Genomic DNA, 21,289 nt, shown 5'->3' on the forward strand with positions numbered 1-21,289 from the left:
CCCAACAAACTTAGTATTAAGAAGTATTGAAACTCAAACAAATTTTATTTATTTATTTATTTATTTTAATACATTTTTATTTTGGAGAATATTGGTAGAAGAAAAGTTTTGATTTAGAAGCTTTAACCGCCGGAAAAAATGGTGGAACCATAGAAAGGGGAAATGGGAAGAAGATGGTTGGAGACGAATTGATGGAAAAAAGGGGAAGGGGAAGGTTATGGACTTCTTCTCGGTACAATAATGCTGGCGTATATCGTTCTAGAAACGCTGTTGAGGCTAAAGAAATTGTACAAGCCAAATCTTCCTCCAACCTATCCCATAAATTTAATTTAGAAGAATATTATAAATTTAATTGTTGATCAAATGCCTTTGCTAGTATTTCTCTTTCTGAACATGTTAAAAATTGAACTTCCCTTTTTATATATTACAAACTGTTTTGATATTCTTGAAGGGTTAAGTGTATTGGCAATTTTATTGGAGTACATATTGATTTGAAAAGATTGAATGCAAAGTTGTATGCACAAAGATAAAAATCTTATGGAAGAAAGGAATAAAGAAACATTAAGATAAGGGGGAAGGGGATGGGGATAGATCTGATGAAAAACTAGAGAAGGAGGATAAGGGAGGGGATTATATTTTTCCTTTTTTCTTTTGTTTATTTTTTGGTTTTGTCTTTTTTTTATTTTTATTGAAGTAAAATCACCAATTCAGTGAATTCACGTATCATATGTGTGTATAAATCACGCGCTTTGTCCAACTCAGTCATATCAATGGTCAGGTATTTAAAATACTCTATTTGGATAAGTATAAGTGTTTAGATGAAACTTCACAAAATAAAGGAACCGAGATGTCAAAGTGGTATAAGTACAAGTGTCGACGAGGCTATTTTGCCTTTAATATTTATTGATTTGATAAAAACACTTGATAGATGTGGATTCATTTCCGGTTCTATTATATGAACGGTAGATGTATATGCATCTCTAGTCTCAAGCTCAAATTTTATCTCAAACTATATTAGCTTCATGGTTAAGTGATTTATTAAGTAAAAGAAGCATAAATTAAACTACATTAAATGAGAAAAGTCTATAAATACAAATATATATCATATATCTATTTATTTGGTCATAAATTTTTACCTATAATATACGGGTATTAATAGTAGTAAACTTGCTCTCCACAACTTTAACCACGTACCAAGTAGTAGTTTTGTCTCTATTCCGTCCATCCACCTGTTTCTTGTATGTAATCTGTACTCCTAACATATGTTTATCTGCATATAAATACTCCATTTTAACACCGTTCTTCCTTCCTTTGAATCGCTCCTCTCTCTTATTTCTCTTTCAAGATTCACTTCACTCTTCTCTCTTTTTCTCCATATATTATGGGTTTCCCAGCTAACAGCGAAAAGCCATCCAAGTTCTTGATCTATGGCCGAACCGGCTGGATTGGTGGCATACTCGGCAAGCTCTGTGAAGCTCAAGGTATAGACTACGTATACGGGTCGGGTCGGTTAGAAAACCGGAGCTCTTTGGAATCCGACATATCCACCGTCAAACCGACCCATGTATTCAACGCAGCTGGAGTCACTGGCCGGCCTAACGTTGACTGGTGTGAATCCCATAAGGTGGAGACCATCAGAACTAATGTGGTCGGTACCTTAACGCTTGCTGATGTTTGTAGAGAGAAGGGCTTGATCCTTATCAACTATGCTACTGGATGTATATTTGAATACGATGCGGGTCGCCCGTTAGGGTCGGGTATCGGGTTCAAGGAAGAGGATACTCCTAATTTCACTGGATCTTTTTATTCAAAGACTAAAGCTATGGTGAGGTCACTGGTGTTACATTTCTTGTTTTGATCTTATTGTGCTTTTTGAGATCTATTAGCTATTGCATTTTCTTGTATGGATCTAATGGATTTAAGTTATATGCACTGATTTAACCTCTTAATAGCATGTTACTTACCATTTATTGTTGGTTACTAATGAATGCTTATTAAGTACTGTATGAGTTAATGACCTGATTGTGTAAATTTGTGTACTGTAATAATTAATGATCTAAAATGTGGATCCATATGGGTGATACCAACTTCTTGGAACTTAGCTAGTTACCGTGTTGGTGAGCAAATTATTTGGCATTGGAATGAAATGGTCATGAAGAGAGCAGAATGGATATAGTGTGGATTCGTGTAGCTGACTCGACTTATTTGGAACTGAGGCGTAATTGTTTGATTGTTGAATTAATGATCCAATGCAGGTACCTAGTATTTCCCCTAATCTAAGTAAGAGAAGTAGAAGTTTAATGCTTTGAGTGTAGAGTGCCAATACATAATAAAAAGATTAGAGCTTTTGTTTAGTATTATAAATGCTGGGGCCAGATCCTATATGGAATGCATGTTTTTGTTGTGATGAACCTACTTGCTAAATTTAGGTGTGCGATAATGTGTTAAAGCAGTTTCTTGCAGTTATTCTTGCTATTACTGATTAGATAAAAAACATTGAATTATGTTCTAGATATGTAGTTATGCTTGTGCATGTTGCTCTGGATTTGGAGAGGAAAGATGATTAATTTGGCAGAGTTGAATTCCAAACGCAACCTTTTACTAGACATTGTTCTTATATGATGTTACAGTATTTGTTTTTGTTCTCTTGTTTAATGCTTTCTTATGTCATTGATTCATTCTCTGTCTTTGAGCTCCATTCGGGTTGTTTCATATCCTGGTCTACAACCTTCCTTTGGTAATTCTTGGAACTTTTTGACCTAGGGCTGTGTCCATGTTTGTGCTACTTAGCTTGTTGGAAATATTATGTTTTTGGTCGTTAATGTGTGTCTTGTCCATCCTGGAAAAAGATGTCCAGTCTTGATGATTCACCAGCTATTGTACCTATTTGGAGTGTGATTAAAACCTTCAACCTTATTCTTATTTCGGCTGATCATCATTTCAGGTGGAGGAATTGCTGAAGAACTATGACAACGTCTGTACTTTACGAGTCAGGATGCCCATCTCTGCTGACTTGACCAACCCCCGAAACTTCATCACCAAGATCACTCGATATGAGAAGGTAGTCGACATCCCAAACTCAATGACAATCTTAGATGAACTTCTCCCGATATCCCTCGAGATGGCAAAGAGAAACTTGACTGGCATATGGAACTTCACAAATCCCGGAGTTGTTAGCCATAATGAGATTCTTGAAATGTACCGTGACTATATCGACCCGAGCTTTAGCTGGAAGAATTTCACTCTTGAGGAGCAAGCAAAGGTCATTGTTGCTCCTAGGAGTAACAATGAGCTTGATGCTTCAAAACTGAGCAAGGAATTCCCTGAAATGAAGTCAATTAAGGAATCCCTCATTGAGTATGTTTTCAAGCCGAATAGGAAAACACTAGTAGCTTGAAACTTAGAGAAAAACTCCATTTTATTTTTTGTTTTGCCTTGTTGAATGAATCAACTATGTTTCAGTTCTAATAGCTGGGGTTGGCTTGTCTTTTGTCTTGTCATTTTCTGATTTGAGTTTCTTTGGGAAGATGTGAACTCCCTATCATAGGAGGTGGAGGTGCAACCTTTTCCTGTTTCTTTTCTTTTCCTTTTTTGTTGTATTGAATGCTGTAATGGTATTTATTTCACGAATAAATTGAAAATGATATGCCAATTGGGTGATTAAATGTTGCAAAGAATATACTTTGTAGTTTGTCGTCTTTTTGTACAAATTAGTTACTCTTATACGGGCCAAGGGAAAAAATTTATTTTGTGCCTCACATAACTAACATTAGTTGTGTGAGGTCTCTTTTTTATGTCAAAGTTTTGTGGATCCAAAAGTATAAGATATGGGTCCACATTTGTGAGATAAAAAGAGGTCTTACACAACTAATGTCAGTTGTGTGAGGCACACCATAAAACTTGCGGAAAAGAGTCAACAATACCTCTAACGTATTGAAAATGACTCAAAAATATCCTCAGTTAACCTTTTGGTCCGCAAATACTCCCAACGTTTGTTTTTGGGCTCAAATTTACCCCTATATCTAACAAAAGGGTTAACAATACCCCTAATGTATTGAAAATGGTTCAAATATACCCTCTATTAACCTTTTGGTCCTCAAATACCCCTAACGTTTGTTTTGGGGCTCAAACTTACCCTTATATCTAACAGAACTAACCTGACCAATTTTTTGACTTTAACTTCGCCATGTGGCATTTTCTTAACCCGCCACGTGTATTATTTGTATTAAATAAAACTCACCTGTATGTTTTAAAATATCCAACGAACCTGACCCGCTCTTATATAGTTGGACGGTCGGCTAAAAATAATTATATTCGCTAGTTAAATATATAAAAAAATATACATTGATTATATATAAAATTATGTATTATTATACATTAATATTTTAATATATATTTACATGATATTATTTTTAGGAGAAATTATATGGTGTAGTTTTCCCTATTAATTATGATCTACAACTCGAATTTATTAAGCAAATCTGACAATGGAACGACAGTTTTTGCTAATATTTTAGCTCTATTATTATATATAAAATACTATTAGTTCCCAATGAAAAGAGCATGTGAAGTCCATTAATGTGCTAAGCAGTTGGATATGTATATAATTAAAGGTTTTAAATAATTTCCTTTCCATAAGTTTCTTTGCTTCTCCTTTAAAATCATATAAATAGAACATTATCATTTTTATGTTTGCAAATTAAAATTTATATTTGTTAAACTTGTTAAGATCTGCAAAATTTGAAGGGAAAACTACTGTATAATTTCTCCTAAAAATAATATCATGTAAAATATATATTAATTTTTTTTTTGGGTAATAAATGTGAAATTGTATTACCGGTCCGTCAAACAAATTCAGATTTACAAAGAGAGAGTACTTTACCTGGTGATTCCAGGAAAAGCCTCAGTAAAAGAAAAAATTCAAACAAATTAATTCATCTACGACATCCAGTATTTATCACTAGCTACATAGCCTATGTATTATGTATTTAGCCTTCCTAGCTCGTTTTGAATTCTTTATCATGTCCACTCTTTCTCTAATTTCACTTTGAATCTGTTGCACTATGATATTGCTCTGTACAGTAGAGTCCCTAAACATCTTCCAGTTTCTTGCCTGCCAAATCTGGTATAAGCCTGCTTCATACACTGCTGCGATAATGCTCTTCTTCATCACACTCCATCTCCTACCCTGTATTTTGCTTAAGGATTGTAGAGCATCCTGCTACTGAAGTCTGGTACCACTCCATTGGTTCAATATCTCTCATAGCTGCGTAAACCATACACAATTAGAAAAAAGATGTATAGCATTCTCCATTCCAACTCCATCACACAGTACACATGTAGTATTTTCACATTGTAGTCCCATTGTCAACATCCTTTCTTTTGTCAATAGCCTACCTTGAACAACCAACCACATGATGAACCTATGTTTTGGTAGACTGATTTTGTTCCATACTAACTCTGCAATTTCCATTTTTGGTGTGTCCCCAATCAGTTTTAGGTATCATTGCATGATTGAATATTTACCATTTGCATTCAGGCTATATCTTCCATCCCTATACCAGTTCACCATGCACAACTTCAGTTTGTGTTGCCTCTTCCAATACCAACTACTATCAGCCTAAGGTATGTGATTCCATAAATCCACTATATTGTTCATATAGAGACCATGTACCCATTTTACCCATAGATTATCAGCTTTTTTCATGATCAACCAAATCATTTTACCTACAGAAGCTTTAATCCAGTTCTTACATCCTTTTGCATTTAAACTACCCTGCTTCTTAGGTTTGCAAATTTTCTCCCATGCAACTAAAGACAATTTCTTCTTCTCTTCTGAGCTTCCCCATAAAAACTCCATGCACTTTCTATCTACCTCGTTCAACACACTTTAAGGTAACACAAATATTGCACCCCAACAATTATGAACTGAGAATAGCACAGAGTTTATTACCTGTAGCTTCCCAGCATAGGATAGATGTCTTGCAGACGTTGCCCTAATTTTCTCTGTGATCTTGACAATCAATTGGTGACACTGGGGAAGGCCCGGGTATCTGATAGGGAAATTTCCCAGGGTGAAGCCAGTCATTTGAACTATTCTTGCTTTTGTCTCCTTGTCAACTCCTGCTATGAATATGTGTGATTTGTCAATGTTGGCCACTAGCCTAGATGCCTCTGAAAAGTGGTGCAATTCTTCCATGACCCTCTTCACTGAGCTATCATTTGCTTTACAAAAGATCATTAGATCATCAGCAAAAATCAAATGTGAAAGCTTCTGTCTTTTACACATTGGGTGACATCTGAAGTCCGGTAGCTGGCTCATCCTATTTAGAATTCTTGAGAGGTACTCCATGACCATGACAAATAACAATAGAGAGATTGGGTCCTCTTGACGCAGGCCCCTCTTCCCTTCAAAATACCCATGCCCTATACCATTCACTTTAACTGAAAAAGTAGTAGTTGTTACACATGTCATAACTAGCTGTGTGAAGCTGCTCGGAAAACCAAATCCTAGCATCATCTCTGCTAAGAAATCCCATCTAACCATGTCATAGGCCTTCCTTAGGTCTATCTTCATTAAGCACCTATGAGTAGTCTTCCTTTGGTAGTGCCTCAAAAGGTCATGGCATATAATGACATTATGGACCAAAGATCTATCTTGCACAAATACAACTTGTGATTCAGTCACTAGGTGTGGCAGTACTTGCTTCAATCTTTTACATAACATCTTTGAAATGCACTTATATACTACATTATAGCATGAGATGGGCCTGAACTGGCCAGCATTTAAAGGATTGGCAACCTTTGGGATCAATGTAATTATAGTAGCATTTATTTGCTTGAGGAGTTTCCCATTTCTAAGAAACTCCAATACTGCCTCAGTCACATCTGAGCCCACAATATCCCAGGCTTCCTTGAAAAAACCACTTCCAAAACCATCTGGTCCTGGATTTGTATTCACATTGATGCCCCACATAGCTTCTTTTACTTCTTTATCTGTATAGGATCCCAACAGTTGCATTTGTTGAGTGGCAGTTAACCTGTACCTATTCTCCAAGAACCAGCGGACTATACCTCCTCTACATTCTCCTTGTTCACCCAATAACTTCTTATAGTAATCAACAAAAATGTCTGCTATTGTATCTGGTTCATACTGCATTTGATCATTATGGTCTTGTAATTGTGTGACTGCCTGCATTAGCTTTCTGTGCTTAATTACTGAGAAGAAGTATCTGGTGTTGTCATCCCTTGCCCTAATCCAAGTTGCTTTACTTCTCTGCTGAAGGAACATCTCTGCTAAATGGCTCGACCTTCTGAATTTTGCCCCCATAGCCTTCTCTTCTAGCTGTAGAGCAGTGTTCAGTGGGAACTTTTGAAGTTCCTCCTGACTTCTCAGTAGATTGACTCTATCCTTTGTTGCCTCTTCCACAATGTTACTAAAATGGCTCATATGTATGGTCTTCAATTGTTGTTTAAGCAGCTTTAACTTCTTAACTACTTGGAACATTTTATACCCCTCAATACTCTGAGACCAAACATTTTCCACAATTTTCTTAAACTTTGGATGAGTACTCCACATGTTACAGTATCTGAATGTTTTCCTTGCTTGGTTGTTAGTCAGTGCTATTGTGATCTGAATAGGACTATGATCACCCACTCCTTCAGGCAGAAATTTTGCTCTACAATCTACCACATTGTCCATCCATTCACTATTTACAAACACCCAATCAATTCTAGAGAAAATTCTTTCATTCTCATGCTTATAATTCCAGGTGTATAAGCATCCATTATTTGGCAATTCAGTTAAACCTGTTACATCCAAACATGACTGAAAATCAATTACTTCATTAAGTGTGACCGGATTGCCTTCTTGTCTATCCTCTATATGTAGCACAATGTTGAAGTCTCCCATAGTTATCCATGGCTTATGCCCCATTCCAGATATATGACAGAGATATTCCCATAACTCTCTTCTTTCTTCCCTTAAGTTGTAGGCATACACAAATATTGCTAGAAATTCCATTTGCATTGGCACAAATATTACTGCACATGTGACAGCCTGAGCATTCTCACTGAGGACACTAAGTTTATAGTAGTCTGCTCTCCATAGTATCAAAATCCTACCATTGTAGTGTGAGGCATGATTTGAATGAAACTGCCATCCACCAAACATTTTATTAACTACTTCTTCTACTTTATTATGCTTAATTCTAGTCTCCAATAGACCAATTAATCCCACATTCAGCTCATTGCAGAGAAGTTTGACCTCCTTTTGTTTTGTAGGGCATTTAGGCCCCTAACATTCCAACTAAGGATATTAACCATCTCTCACAGGGAGAGGTGTTTGGCTACCCACATTTCCCTGACTTTCTTTTTCCTTCTCCTCTCGAACTTTCTCCAATGCTTGGAATGTATTAGTAACAGTCACCACATCCTTAATAACTATAGGAACATTTGCATGTTTTTGCGGTTGATTCCACCTTGTACCCTGTTGTTTCCTATTTGTCCCATCACCCTGCATCACTGGGTTTTGTGTAGCTTTACCATTTTTGTTATCCCTGCCTATTTCAGCTTGCTTTTGTAGCTCTGTTTGAGCTACCTGTTCTGTCTGCCTGCTTGGACTACCTGTAATTCCTTCCACTTGAACTACCCTCATTCTGTCATTCTCTTGTGTAGGTTTCCCGATCTCTTTAGCCTTGTTCTTCCTGCATTTTTTCCCTGTATGCCCATACTCACTGCACACATCACACACAGAAGGTTTCCAGTTATATGTAACCTTTTGTTCTACAATTGTCCCTTTCTCATTCTTGAAATAGACTATCTCCGGAAACTGATCACCTATTTTTACCTCCACCAACAGTCTTGCAAAATTCAATTCCACTTCCTTTTCTGTGTTCTTATCTACCATTAATGGCTTTCCTACCATATATTTATATATAATCAATGTATATTTTTTTTATATATTTAACTAGAGAATGTAATTAATTTTAGCCGACCGTCCAAATATATAGGAGCGGGTCAGGGTCGTTGGGTATTTTAAAAGATACAGGTGGGTTTATTTAATACATATAATATACGTGGCAGATTAAGAAAATACCACATGGCGAAGTTAAAGTCAAAAAATTGTCCAGGTTAGTTCTGTTAGATATAGGGATAAGTTTGAGCCCAAAAACAAACGTTAGGGGTATTTGCGGACCAAAAGATTAACAGAGAGAATTTTTGAGTCATTTTCAATACGTTAGGGGTATTGTTGGCCCTTCTGTTAGATATATGGGTAAGTTTGAGCCCAAAAACAAACGTTAGGAGCATTTGCGGACCAAAAGGTTAACGAAGGGTATTTTTTAGCCATTTTCAATACGTCAGGGGTATTGTTGGCCCTTTTCCGTAAAACTTATGTGTAGCTAGCTATCCCTAGCTTCTATCTCCACTGACACGTAAATAATGTTATACATTCAATTAGGGGTGTACATAGGTCGTGTTAGTTCAGATTTTTCAATTACCAAGCCAAACCAATTATGTCGGGTTATTAAATTTAAAGACCAAATCAAACTAATAAAAGTCGAGTTTTTTAATCTCGGTTTTTCTGGATTTTCGGGTTATTTCGGTTTTTTTTTATAAAGTCTTCATAGCACAAAACGTAGAATTTGTGCTCCAAATATTTATTTGATCCTAGTAACACATAACTATATAAGGTATTTTCTAAAAAATAACATAAAATATGAGATGAGCTATGGCATTGTACTAAAATATTTAACAATAAAGATAATAAAATTACATAAAATAAATATTATTAATATGCCATAATGAAAATAAACATAATCTAAAATTACTAAGTTGCTAAAATAAGTACGACTAACAAGTACTATTTTTTCATGACTAAACACTACAAAAAAATATTATTAATATGCCATAATGAAAATAAACATAATCTAAAATTACCAAGTTACTAAAATAAGTACGACTAACAAGTACTATTTTTACATGACTAAACACTAAAAAAAAATCAGTTGTGCATTTTACCTAAACCATAGAAAAACTAAAAAAAAAATAGATATCCAACTCTAATGTCATTCCTAGTACAATTTAATTGAATGTCTTTTATTAGCATTAATATTGACTATAAAATTTATTGTAGCATTCAAAAATTATAAGTCCAAATTTAAAATGATACGTTAAAAGATAAAATTATGAAAATATTTAAGAAATATTTATAAACTACACAACAATAAAAAAAAAATTATGTATTAAATATATTTAAAACTTCTATACATGTAATGTTGGTTTGGTTCGGTTTGACTTTTTTTAGATAAACCAAACCAAACCAATTATGGTCGGGTTTTTTTTCCAACACCAAATCAAGTCAAACCAAACCATAGTTAGGTTTTTTTTTCTCTGTCTGATTCGGATTATCGGTTTGGTGCGGTTTGTCGATTTGCTTTGTACACTCTTACATTCAATAACATTTTATGTGTTGAAACATGTTACCTATCAACAATAATAACAAGTCCAGTATAATCCCACAAGTGAGATTTGTGAAGGGTAGTCTTATTGTTGCTACTTTACATGTACCTTAAGAAGGTAAAAAAGTTATTTCCGATAGATTCTCGACTCAAGAAGATGGAAAAAGAACAGCAGTAGCAACAGCAAGATAGTAAAAGATCAAAGCAAAAAAAAAAGTAATAATAGAAATTTACGAATAAGAAAATACAATACTAACCTAATACTACTAGTACTGAAAAGAAAAAAGCGCACAGCTATCTATTAACTCTCTACCCTATTTCTCGACCTTCAAACCCTCTTATCAAGGGTCATGTCCTCGGTGAGCTGAAGCATCGTCATGTCTTGTCTAATCACCTCTTCTCAATACTTCTCAGGTACACGTTCAATATTATTTGACCTTTCAAAGCATGTCACCTACCATCTTTTCTAAGTAACCATTAATAGTTACATCTTTTAATTAATGTGATTGTGTAAAAAGATAGTTTCATGATTTAATTAATTTGATTGTGTAACAATATTTTGGAGAGATAAAAGAATAAATAGAAAAGAGTTTAGATGGATCCCTAGATACTAGTAGTATTAGGCATGGCTTATGAGAAGTTGACCCGAACCAGGCCCAATTGCAACCCAGATGATAAATATGGGTTTAAAATAGAATTCATTGACTCGTCCAACCGCATGGCTCATTTGTTTAAACTAAATGGACTTTGACCAATTAAACGTTTCGCGCACTTAAGGTTTAACAATGGTTTTAACTTCTAACCATCTACAAGTTGATAATATCTCATAATCAATCATTGAACCAACATTATTTTCATATTCGTTGTAAATATTTGACCACTTAATAAGTAATGTTACTTTAAACTCTTTTCAGATTATTGATCGGCCTACGGAAGTAAAGATATAATACTTAAGTTGTGATTATTTTGTTGCATATCAAACTTGATATATTGAAATCAGCAGTTGTTTAATGTCCAAACGTGATCTTTTGTTGCATCGGGTCAATGCATTGGATAATAATGTTATGGTCATAGGACAAAGTTTGGGTCATCTTTTAAAAAGCCCATGGGTAAAGGGAATAATTTGGGCCTAAAATTTCAAATAAAATTAGTTTGGGATTGCTACACAAACTAAATGCATGCAGGGGTTGACTGATGACCAATGTAGTATTTGCACTGTTACTCAAAGGCAGAACCAGGATTTGAAGCTTATGGGTTGGAGATTGTAGAATTTTTAAGTTACTAGATTCTAAATTAATAATTTATATATTTTTAATAGATTTCTTTAAATAAATACAAATTTTGACCAAAGTTACCGGGTTCAGCCGAATCCATAATTAGCGTGCTACCTCCGCCCCTGCTGTTACTGACCAAGTGATCAGTGTTATCGAATTTTTCCCTTAACAGATAAATAAAAAAAATAGTTCGATGCACGGAATATCCCGCATTCACATAGGGTTCGGAGAAGGACCACACACCCAGGTAGGGGTGTACATGGACCGGATTGGTTCGATTTTTATCAAAATCAAACCAAACTAACTATATCGGCTTGGATTGGTTAGGTTTTGTCATATTTTTTGGGTTTTCGGATTTTTTTTGTTACATGAATTTTATTCCAATCTTACTTTGTTAAAGTTATAGATTAAATTTTGATAAATGAATATATGTTTAGCAAATATTAAAAAAATTGACAAACATATAATTTATTAAAATATTCTAATGAGAGAATGTTTTTAGTAACACATGATAGTTATTTTCTTAGTCGCCTAATAATAATTTTCGCTAATGTACGCTTTCAAGGTTAACACATGAGAGGATCCCAAATATTTTAACATTTTTAAAAAAAATTCAATATAAAGTCTTATATATAAAATCTTAAAAGTATATATATTTATATGTCGGTTTGGTTCGAATTTTTTTACTCAATACCAGACCAAGTCAAACCAAACCTAGTCGGGTTTTTTAATCGGTTTGGTTTGATTTTTCGGTTTGGTGCGATTTTCCAGTTCAGTTTGAACACCCCTACACCCAGGGGTGTGATGTAGGCAGCCTACCCTGATGCAATCATCAATGGCTGACCCTACGGTTCGAACTCGTAATCTATAAGTCATACGGAGACAATACTATTACTCTATGGCTCCCCTTCTCGTAAATTAGGTAGGAAAACAAATTAGCAAAAAATGAAGATTTAAATGTTTAAATACTTTCGAGGGAATTTCATGCTACAAGGTCACTAAGGCCTCTTTTTTTTTTTTTTTTTTTTTTTTTTAAGATTAAGACGTCTCAATCTGAATTCACGTCTGAATATCAAGATGTGTATTAAGATTAAGACATTTGAATTTGAATACACATCTGAATGTTAAGATGTGCATTAAGATCTGAATACTAAATGATTAAGACTGTTTCATTTTTAATATTTGAATGTATAAAATTTACCTTTATTTGAAAATTAATAAGCATAAAATTCAAATAAAATACTAATTAATCTAATATTTCAGTAATAAAATATATAATTTTTTAAAATATGATAGTTGCTGGTGGTGATGGATAATGATAGTGCCTGTGAAAGTGACTAAAAGCAGTGATTGGTGGTAGATTTGGTTGATGGTGGTAGTTTAGGGTAGTAGCTAGTGGTGATTGGTAGTGGTAGCTATTATGATTAAGGATGGTGATGGTGGGTGGTGATCGTTAATAATAGCGAGTGGTGGTGGTGGTAGTTGTGATTGAGGAAGATGGTGGTGGGTGGTGGTAGTTTATAATGATGGGCAGTGCCAGCTATGATTGTTGATGGTGATGGGGTGGTTAGTTATGTTAGTTGAAGTGGATGAGTGTTGGTTGTTGTTGAGAATGATGGTGTTGCGAGTGGTGGGGATGGTGAACGGAGGCAGAGTGCGGAGTGTGGGTTTGGCCGAACCTAGTAGCTTTTATTCAAACAATGTATTTGTCTTAAGAAATTTATTGATTATGTACAACTTATTAATTTAGAACCCAGTAATTTAAAAGGATTATAATTCCGAACCCACAAGGTTCAAATCTTGGTTCCGCCTCTGATGGTGGGTGGTGGTAGTCGACAATGGTGACGGCTATGATGAGGATGATGGTGGTGGTGGTGGGCGGCATGGTGGTAGTTGATAATGGTAGGTGATGGTGGCAATTAATAATAAATATGGATGATAACATCTTAATGAAATTAAGTCTATGTTATAGATCTTAATCATACAGACATATTCAGACTTATTAAGTGGTTGTGAAGTAAAAAAAATAAACACACTTAACGATTAAGATCTGAATAATTAAGATTCAGACTTTAAAAATAAATGCACTTAATATCTGAGATCAGAATGATTAAGATTCAGACTACCATTAAATGCAAATAAATGAGGCCTAAGATACATATTTGATACATCACCGGCAATATTAAGATTTTAGTTTAGAGTGTTCAAAATTTAATATTTAGGTAGAACAAGTAATATGTGAATATAATTTTTCAAAAAAGGGTATTCAATTGACCGTCGTTCGCCGACTATAGCTCCGCTTTGAATAATAATTGGTGGACCCAGCTGTAAATTGAAATGAGCAAAGAAGACAATCAAAAGTGAAGTGCCAGAACCCACAAATGAGGTCAAAATGGTAATTAAGCGTTAAAAAGAGCTGAAAATTTTGCATCTCATGACCATATTTAATTTTAGAGTATCTAACGAAGTATATAACATATTCTTTTCGGTCCACATTAATTGATTTTTTAGATATTTTCACACAAATTGAGAAATTCACATTTTAACATTAATTAGCAATAAAATTGACCATATTAACTTTTACTATCTCTTCATATAAACACCCCTAACAAATACTTCAACATTATTTACTCCAAAAATAATATAGAAAAAAAATAATTAATTCATTCTTGAAATATATAAAAATCACTTTTTTGGACCCAAAAAAAAAAAAGGGCCAAACCGAAGGGAGTATTAAACATCATGAGTTCATCAACCCTCGTCGACATTCTTCTCTTTTCCCTATCATGAATTCTCTTACAGAAATATGTAAAAAGATACTATATTCCGTTCATATTTTTGTCATTTTGACAAATTAAATTTATTCCAAAATATTTGTTTTTTTTAAAAAAGAAGAAGTTTCTATTATTACCTTTCTTTTTCAAATTTATCTTTCCTGCTTAAATTGGTGGAGTGTTCATCAAGTCCGACATTTAAGAGAAAGATAAAATATAATTTGACAAATATTCTTACTATTAAGTCTATTGAGTGTCTATTTTAAGGACTGTGATTTTTTTTTTAAAAAAAACAGATAATATGAATTATAGGAAAGAAAGGAAAATTATCAAACTAATTGCTTTACGAGCCACATATTTGTATCGCCAATTTCTGTCTACTTGCGTTTAGTCCATGAAATTCACATTATGAGTTGTTGGGATCCCAGTTCCCACAATCTTGAGTTTAAGTTCTGATAATGGAATTATTTTTTTTTAGGTACGGAGTACTTTTACTTTCCATGGTGTGCCTACCCCATATGGATTCACATTAACCGAGTTAATGAACTTTAAATATCGATATATCAAAAATAACATACCCGGTGTGAGAACTTTAAATAGTAATATTAAGAAGAATAAAAAAAAAGGATGACACTGTATAAACAGAACACTGCTTGTCCACCCTCCTCTCTTTGGGCAAAGAACCTTGTGTACGGGTAAAATTGGGGGTAAAGTTTTCCCCGATTTTCCGATGAGAGAGAGCACGAATGGGAAGCACGGCTCGACGTGATTATAATCGAGGCCGGGAACCCCTTGTATCGAGACCCAGGAAGAATAAACGATGTATCTGAGATCGGATACGGTAAAGTGACGCACCCCAGACCAAGTATAGGGAGCCAAAATATCTGCCCTCAACCGGATATTACGAGCGAATCCCGTTCAGTATCAATTATAGATCAACAATTACCGGAAAAAGAAAATTTTTACCTTTTTTTAGACTTGTACGACGACTAAAATTATCAAGGTCGAGACCAGAAAATCAGATCTTTTCAAAGTCAAACAAAGGGATAACGAGATGCTTATTGTTTAGGGAGTTCGAGTCAAGATTCCAGATGGAACAGATGGATCTGCCACCAGTTGCGGATGATTGGGCCGTTCAGACATTCTCTCAAGGGCTCAACCCCCGAAGTTCGGTAGCCTCTTAACAGCTAAAACAAAATTTGGTGGAGTACCCAGCGGTAACCTAGGCCGACGTCCACAACAGGTACCAATCGAAGATTAGGGTCGAAGACGACCAACTCGGGGTCCTTCTGGATCTTTTTACCCCATCAGAACCGATGATAGATCTAAGAAAGCCATTGATCAGGAGCCAAGGCCGGTCCGAGATCGATATCAGCTATACAGCGCAGATAGGAAGGGAAACAGATCCGGGTGTCACTCAACAAGGAATGAGAAGAGAAGTGATCGAGGGCCGAGCGGTCGGGGCCTGATAAGCAAGAGCGGGTTTGACAGGTCGCTCGGGAGTAGGGAAGCACCAAGATTATTGAAGTACAATTTCAACATGGACGCTACAAGCATCATGACGATCATAATTTGATGCTTCCCGACCATTGCATTCCGACCCTGCCCAGAGAGATCCTAATTTGATATGTAAGTATCACGACACTCACGGTCATATGACCGAAGATTGGCGCCAGTTAAGAGAAGACGTTGCTCGATTGTTCAACAATGGACACCTCTGAGAATTCCTAAGCGAGTGAGCCAAAAACCATTTTCGAAACAGGGACGCCAACAAGCAGGTCGAACAAGAGGAGCCTCAGCACGTGATCAACATGATCATTGGGGGAGTTGATGTCCCCCAAGGGCCAATGATAAAATGCACTAAAGTGTCTATTACGAGGGAAAAACGCACCCGGGATTACGTTCCGAAGGGAGCTATCTCGTTTAGCCACGAAGATGCCGAGGGCATCGTACAACCCCATAATAATGCACTCGTAATATTTGTACTTACCAATAAATCTCGGGTTAAACGTGTATTGATTGATCCAGGTAGCTCAGCCAACATCATCAGATCAAGTGTCGTAGAGCAACTGTGGTTACAGGATCAAATCGTACTGGCAGTCCTGGTATTGAATGGGTTCAATATGGCTTGGGAGACCACGAAAGGAGAGATAACTTTGCCAGTAAACACTGCTGGGACAACCCAAGAAATGAAGTTCTACGTAATCGAAGGGGATATGAGGTACAACGCTTTGTTCGAAAGGCCATGGGTCCGCAACATGAGGGTGGTACCTTCGACCTTACACCAGGCGCTGAAATTTTCCATGCCGGAGGGAGTCAAAACGGTCTACGGAGTCAGCCGGCCTCAAGGAAAATGTTTGTTGTCGATGAAGTGATCCCGGTGCCCGCGATCTCAACATCAAGAAGCACGAAATCGACCAAAATAGAAGAAACTAAATAGCAATTAATGGTACCGGCCTTAGCCGAACCGGAGAAACAGGAAGAACAAGGAGAGGGCGATGAGGACGATTACAGTGTTCCGAGATCATTCATAGCACCCGATGATATCGACGCCACCAAATCAACGGTCGAGGAGTTAGAGCAAATTATATTAATCGAGCATCTACCAGATCGAAAGGTATACCTGGGCACGGGGTTAACCCCTGATCTCAAGAAAAAACTTATTGATTTTCTTAAAGCTAACGCCGATTATTTTTCCTGGTCCCATCTAGACATAACAGGGATCCCGCCGGAGGTAACCACTCACAAGTTGAGTTTGGATCTGAAGTTCCATCCGGTCAAGCAGAAGAGAAGGCCACGGTCCGAGATCAAATACGCGTTCATCAAGGATGAGGTATCCAAACTTCAAAAAATAGGTTTTATCCGGGAAGTTAAATACCCAGATTAGTTAGATAACGTAGTGGTAGTGGTAGTACCTAAAAAGGAAATAAACTGTTACACCCTATGTTTTCATACGTAAGAGTGCGTCGTAAGCAAATTAATGAAAGCCCAGAAATTAGATCGCCCTTGAAAGTACATAAAGTAAGTGAATAATGTTACCTTGGAGGTTACGAATAGTTAAGATCATAGATAACAAGTACCAAGAGGGTTGGAAGGATTAGAAGCTAAACAAATTGAAGAAGATAAGTTTCGCCGAAGGTCGACAAGTTGGGAATATTATAACATGTACTTTTGGAGTGATAATAGGGTGCTTAACATGACAAGGAGGTTATTTTATGATTTACTTTATTCAAATGATAGCCGAGTGTTATGTTTTGAAGTCAAGCAAGTTGTGGAAGAAAAGTTGACAATGGTCATCACAAGTTACATTCATAAATGTACTAAATTGAAGATCTAAAAGTCAAGTTTCTAATGCATTAAACTGTTTGTCAATACGACATCGGAGTAGAGAGATATTCGTGTTTTTGCGAGACTATGCAGAAGCTCCCAATGGGACCCACTTAGGCGGTGGTTGACCTATTTCACTTTAAAAATAATTTGGACGACCTTTATTTCTCATTTTTAGACCCAAACTCGTCCCTATACTCCTCCTAATTCTCCTAGACAGATACCATAAGGTTTTGAAGTGATTACACCATATTTCAACATCAAAAGTTAGTTCTAGCGAAAAACAACACCTCTCTGAGGTTGTGTTGTCATTGAGGATAATTGTGGGCTGTGTTTGGCTGAAATTTCAAGTTGTTGCTACTGTCTAAGGTGGGTATAAAAACCTACTAATTGTGCTTAAGCTTTCTTATATGTTGGTTAAGTATTTAGAATGATAAACTACAAGATGATACTTAGATTAGCTTGAGACGTTATCGTTCTTGATGGAATGATTTGAAAGTTGCTCTTATGAACTTTAAGTGGCTAAAAATTATGGAAAATACGTTGGCTATGATATTGTTATTATGATTATGTTGGTTTATATGTCAATCTTCTTAAGGAAATTGGTAACTAGAAAAGGAAATGGCTATAAAGCACCTGGAAGTTGTCGATAGTGATATTATCTTGTATCGGGCTTTTTCGGGTAACTTTAAAATTGAGTACAAGGTTGGAAATCCTTTAAAATATATTGGTTATTATACTGGATATATTAATGAGTTTAAGAATGAATGATAATGGGGTTGAAGGGTGCTAAAGGGATTTAATCCGAGTTTGCCGCTCGTCGTGATATGTTGATGACTTATTAATGAAATATTTTGTACCCTATTATTGATGTTGTTCTTATGGTATTGCTCTGGTTGTTATTATTGGTATATGATATTGGAGGAGGCCCTTGTTACAAGGGGAAGATGCTGCCGAATTTACGTCAACGAGCTAATAGCTTAAGTTACGGACTTAGCCTTTACTCAGCACTGATTTTGAATCTCCTTATGCTATGGTAGATTGAGTTGAGTTGTTTGAAGAGTTGCTTGGAAGGTACTAAGACTCAACGGAGTTAAGGTATGTTAAGGCTAAACCTTCCCTTCATTTTAGCATGATCTCGTAACTCTATGTGTTTGGTAACGAGACATAAAGAGAAGTTCGTATTCCTAAATTTATTCACTTTATCCTAGTATCATAAGTTACAGTATTCTCCCTTATTAGGACTATCTATTCAGTTAACTATTGTCTTCTTTCAGTCAAGAGAGCAGATGGTCTATATATATAAAGTATTGTAGTATTTTCACCACCACCGAGCTATAATCGGTGGGCAGGCTCTTATTGGGTAACTTCTGATCAGTTGCTAAGTTATATACCGAGCCTACTGTGGCCGAGCGCCTATGAGAAAGCCCAGAATGGCCGAGATACAGAGCCTAGTATGGTCGGCGCCTGTGAGCGAGTCTACTACGGCAGAGCAGTTACACATACTGAGCCTTATAGGGCCGGACAACTATTTTACTTACTATATTGAGAGAGTTGAGTTAGTATCAGCAGGTAAGCATATCTTCAGATTGTCTTTGACTCCTAGTTACTTTCAGTTATTATATTATCAGTTTAGTTTCAGCTTTCAGTTATTCTGTTGCCTTACATACTCGGTACATTATTTCGTACTGGCGTCCATTTTGCCGGGGACGTTGCATTTCATGCCTGCAGGTCCTGATAGACAGTTGGATAGACCTTCCCAGTAGACAGAGTCAAACAACAGCTCAGTTGGTAAGCTCCACTTTCTCGGAGTTACCAGGTCTAGACCTTGGAGTCTATTTTATATATACATGTCACGACCCAAATTTCCTCCGTAGGATATTGTGATGGCACCTAGTCTTAGGGACTAGGTAAGCCTAACATTAACTGAATTAATAACAATATTTCACCGATATCTGACAATAAGGAATAGAAATCTCTATACAATTTACGATCCCAAATCCGGCAGTACAAGTCATAAGCTCTACAGAGTTTGTTACATAAACCTATAAATACAACTATTTTGAAATAGAGATAAAATAGTGCATGTACAACAACAGAGCAAAAATGTGCAGAAGTGTACAACTAGCTAACGATCTACCTTGAGTCTCCACAGCAAGATCTGTACAACTAGCTAACGATCGACTGACTCTGAATTTACCTGGATCTGCACAAAAATGTGCAGAAGTGTAGTATGAGTACATCACAGCGGTACCTAGTAAGTATCAAGACTAACCTCAGTGGAGTAGTGATGAGGCAGTCAAGATACATACTGGACTAGCTAACCTTAACAACTATAAGTGTAGAACTAACAGAATACGATGTATCTATAATACTATCCGTAATGACAACGATAATATGGTACTTGCAATAAGAAATAGAAACAACAATTAGCAGCGGAACACAATACGTAATAGCACAATAGAGTAAGCTGAACACAGTCTAAATCCTATAAACACAATTTAAAGAAAGACATGTAGCAACTAGACGAGAATAACCACTTTTTCATCAGGTTTTATCCAATAATCACCACGAGGTACCAAACCTCAGAATATCCACAAGTCATGGGTCCCACCTTGTGAACCCAAAACACTTGGCATCTTGTGTCCTCATTTCAACTAGTAACCGCACAGACGATGCACGTGCCAATAGAACCATTTTCACATAGAAGACAAGTAGACAATTGCGTGTATAAATGCTCAATAATATCAGGAAACATCTTCTCAAACGGATAAGGATGATTAATTGCATGTATGCTTGTGCAAGTGTTCTAACACAGCTCAGGCCAACGAGTAAGAGTTGAGGGAAATGAATGACACATAAGAAACGATCCCCACGATTTGCACAAGGTAAAACTCACAAAAATTAGCTTGCCACAACACAAATATCAACAACAACAATGCCCTCAGGCCATCTCAAGTAACCACAAATCAATCCCCGACATAGCACACCTTGTCTCTCCGCGTGCACAATAATAAAGTAAATGCCCGCCTTGTCACGCCACACATGCATAATGATATTCCCACCTTGTTTCGCCACATGTGCATAATGATATTCCCACATTGTCTCGCCACATGCACAACCCACATATATAGTCCGCCTTGTCACGCCGCATGTACATATATCCATAGTAATAATAGCACGGCAGAAACCTCAAGCAACACAACACTGAGTACAAAAGCAACAATGACAATAACACAAAAGTACGACAAGTAAATCAACTCAAGAGCTTTCGATCACAAGGAAACGGTAAAACGAGTTCACAAAGAATAAACACAATAGAGAATACTAGTCATAATAAGAATAGCTCAACAAGGGAGCAACAATATGTAACAACGATCCCACAAAGTGCAGTTCAAAAGCAAGGGAGATAACACGAGTCAATAATTCCAAATCAGGATAAGTCAACTAAGAT

The 21,289-nt window shown here is 36.2% G+C and overlaps 1 protein-coding gene across 1 annotated transcript; it reads left to right on the forward strand.

The window, feature by feature from the left end:
• The first annotated feature begins 1,180 nt into the window (after positions 1-1,180).
• On the forward strand, positions 1,181-3,677 carry LOC107780668 (bifunctional dTDP-4-dehydrorhamnose 3,5-epimerase/dTDP-4-dehydrorhamnose reductase). The gene is made up of 2 exons (XM_016601231.2): positions 1,181-1,825; positions 2,945-3,677. The coding sequence occupies exons 1-2, from the start codon at positions 1,382-1,384 to the stop codon at positions 3,395-3,397; spliced, it is 897 nt and encodes a 298-aa protein (XP_016456717.1). The 5' UTR covers positions 1,181-1,381; the 3' UTR covers positions 3,398-3,677.
• Positions 3,678-21,289: the final 17,612 nt, after the last annotated feature.

Source organism: Nicotiana tabacum, chromosome 23 (assembly GCF_000715075.1).
Source record: "Nicotiana tabacum cultivar K326 chromosome 23, ASM71507v2, whole genome shotgun sequence".
In the NCBI taxonomy this organism is placed as follows: domain Eukaryota; kingdom Viridiplantae; phylum Streptophyta; class Magnoliopsida; order Solanales; family Solanaceae; genus Nicotiana; species Nicotiana tabacum.

What these genes read in the sequence shown, in the direction of transcription:
- LOC107780668 (XM_016601231.2), top strand. Translation starts at nt 1,382, where the DNA reads ATGGGTTTCCCAGCTAACAGCGAAAAGCCATCCAAGTTCTTGATCTAT. An exon ending in ATTCAAAGACTAAAGCTATG is followed by an intron (nt 1,826 to 2,944) that starts GTGAGGTCACTG and finishes TCATCATTTCAG; the next exon opens with GTGGAGGAATTGCTGAAGAA.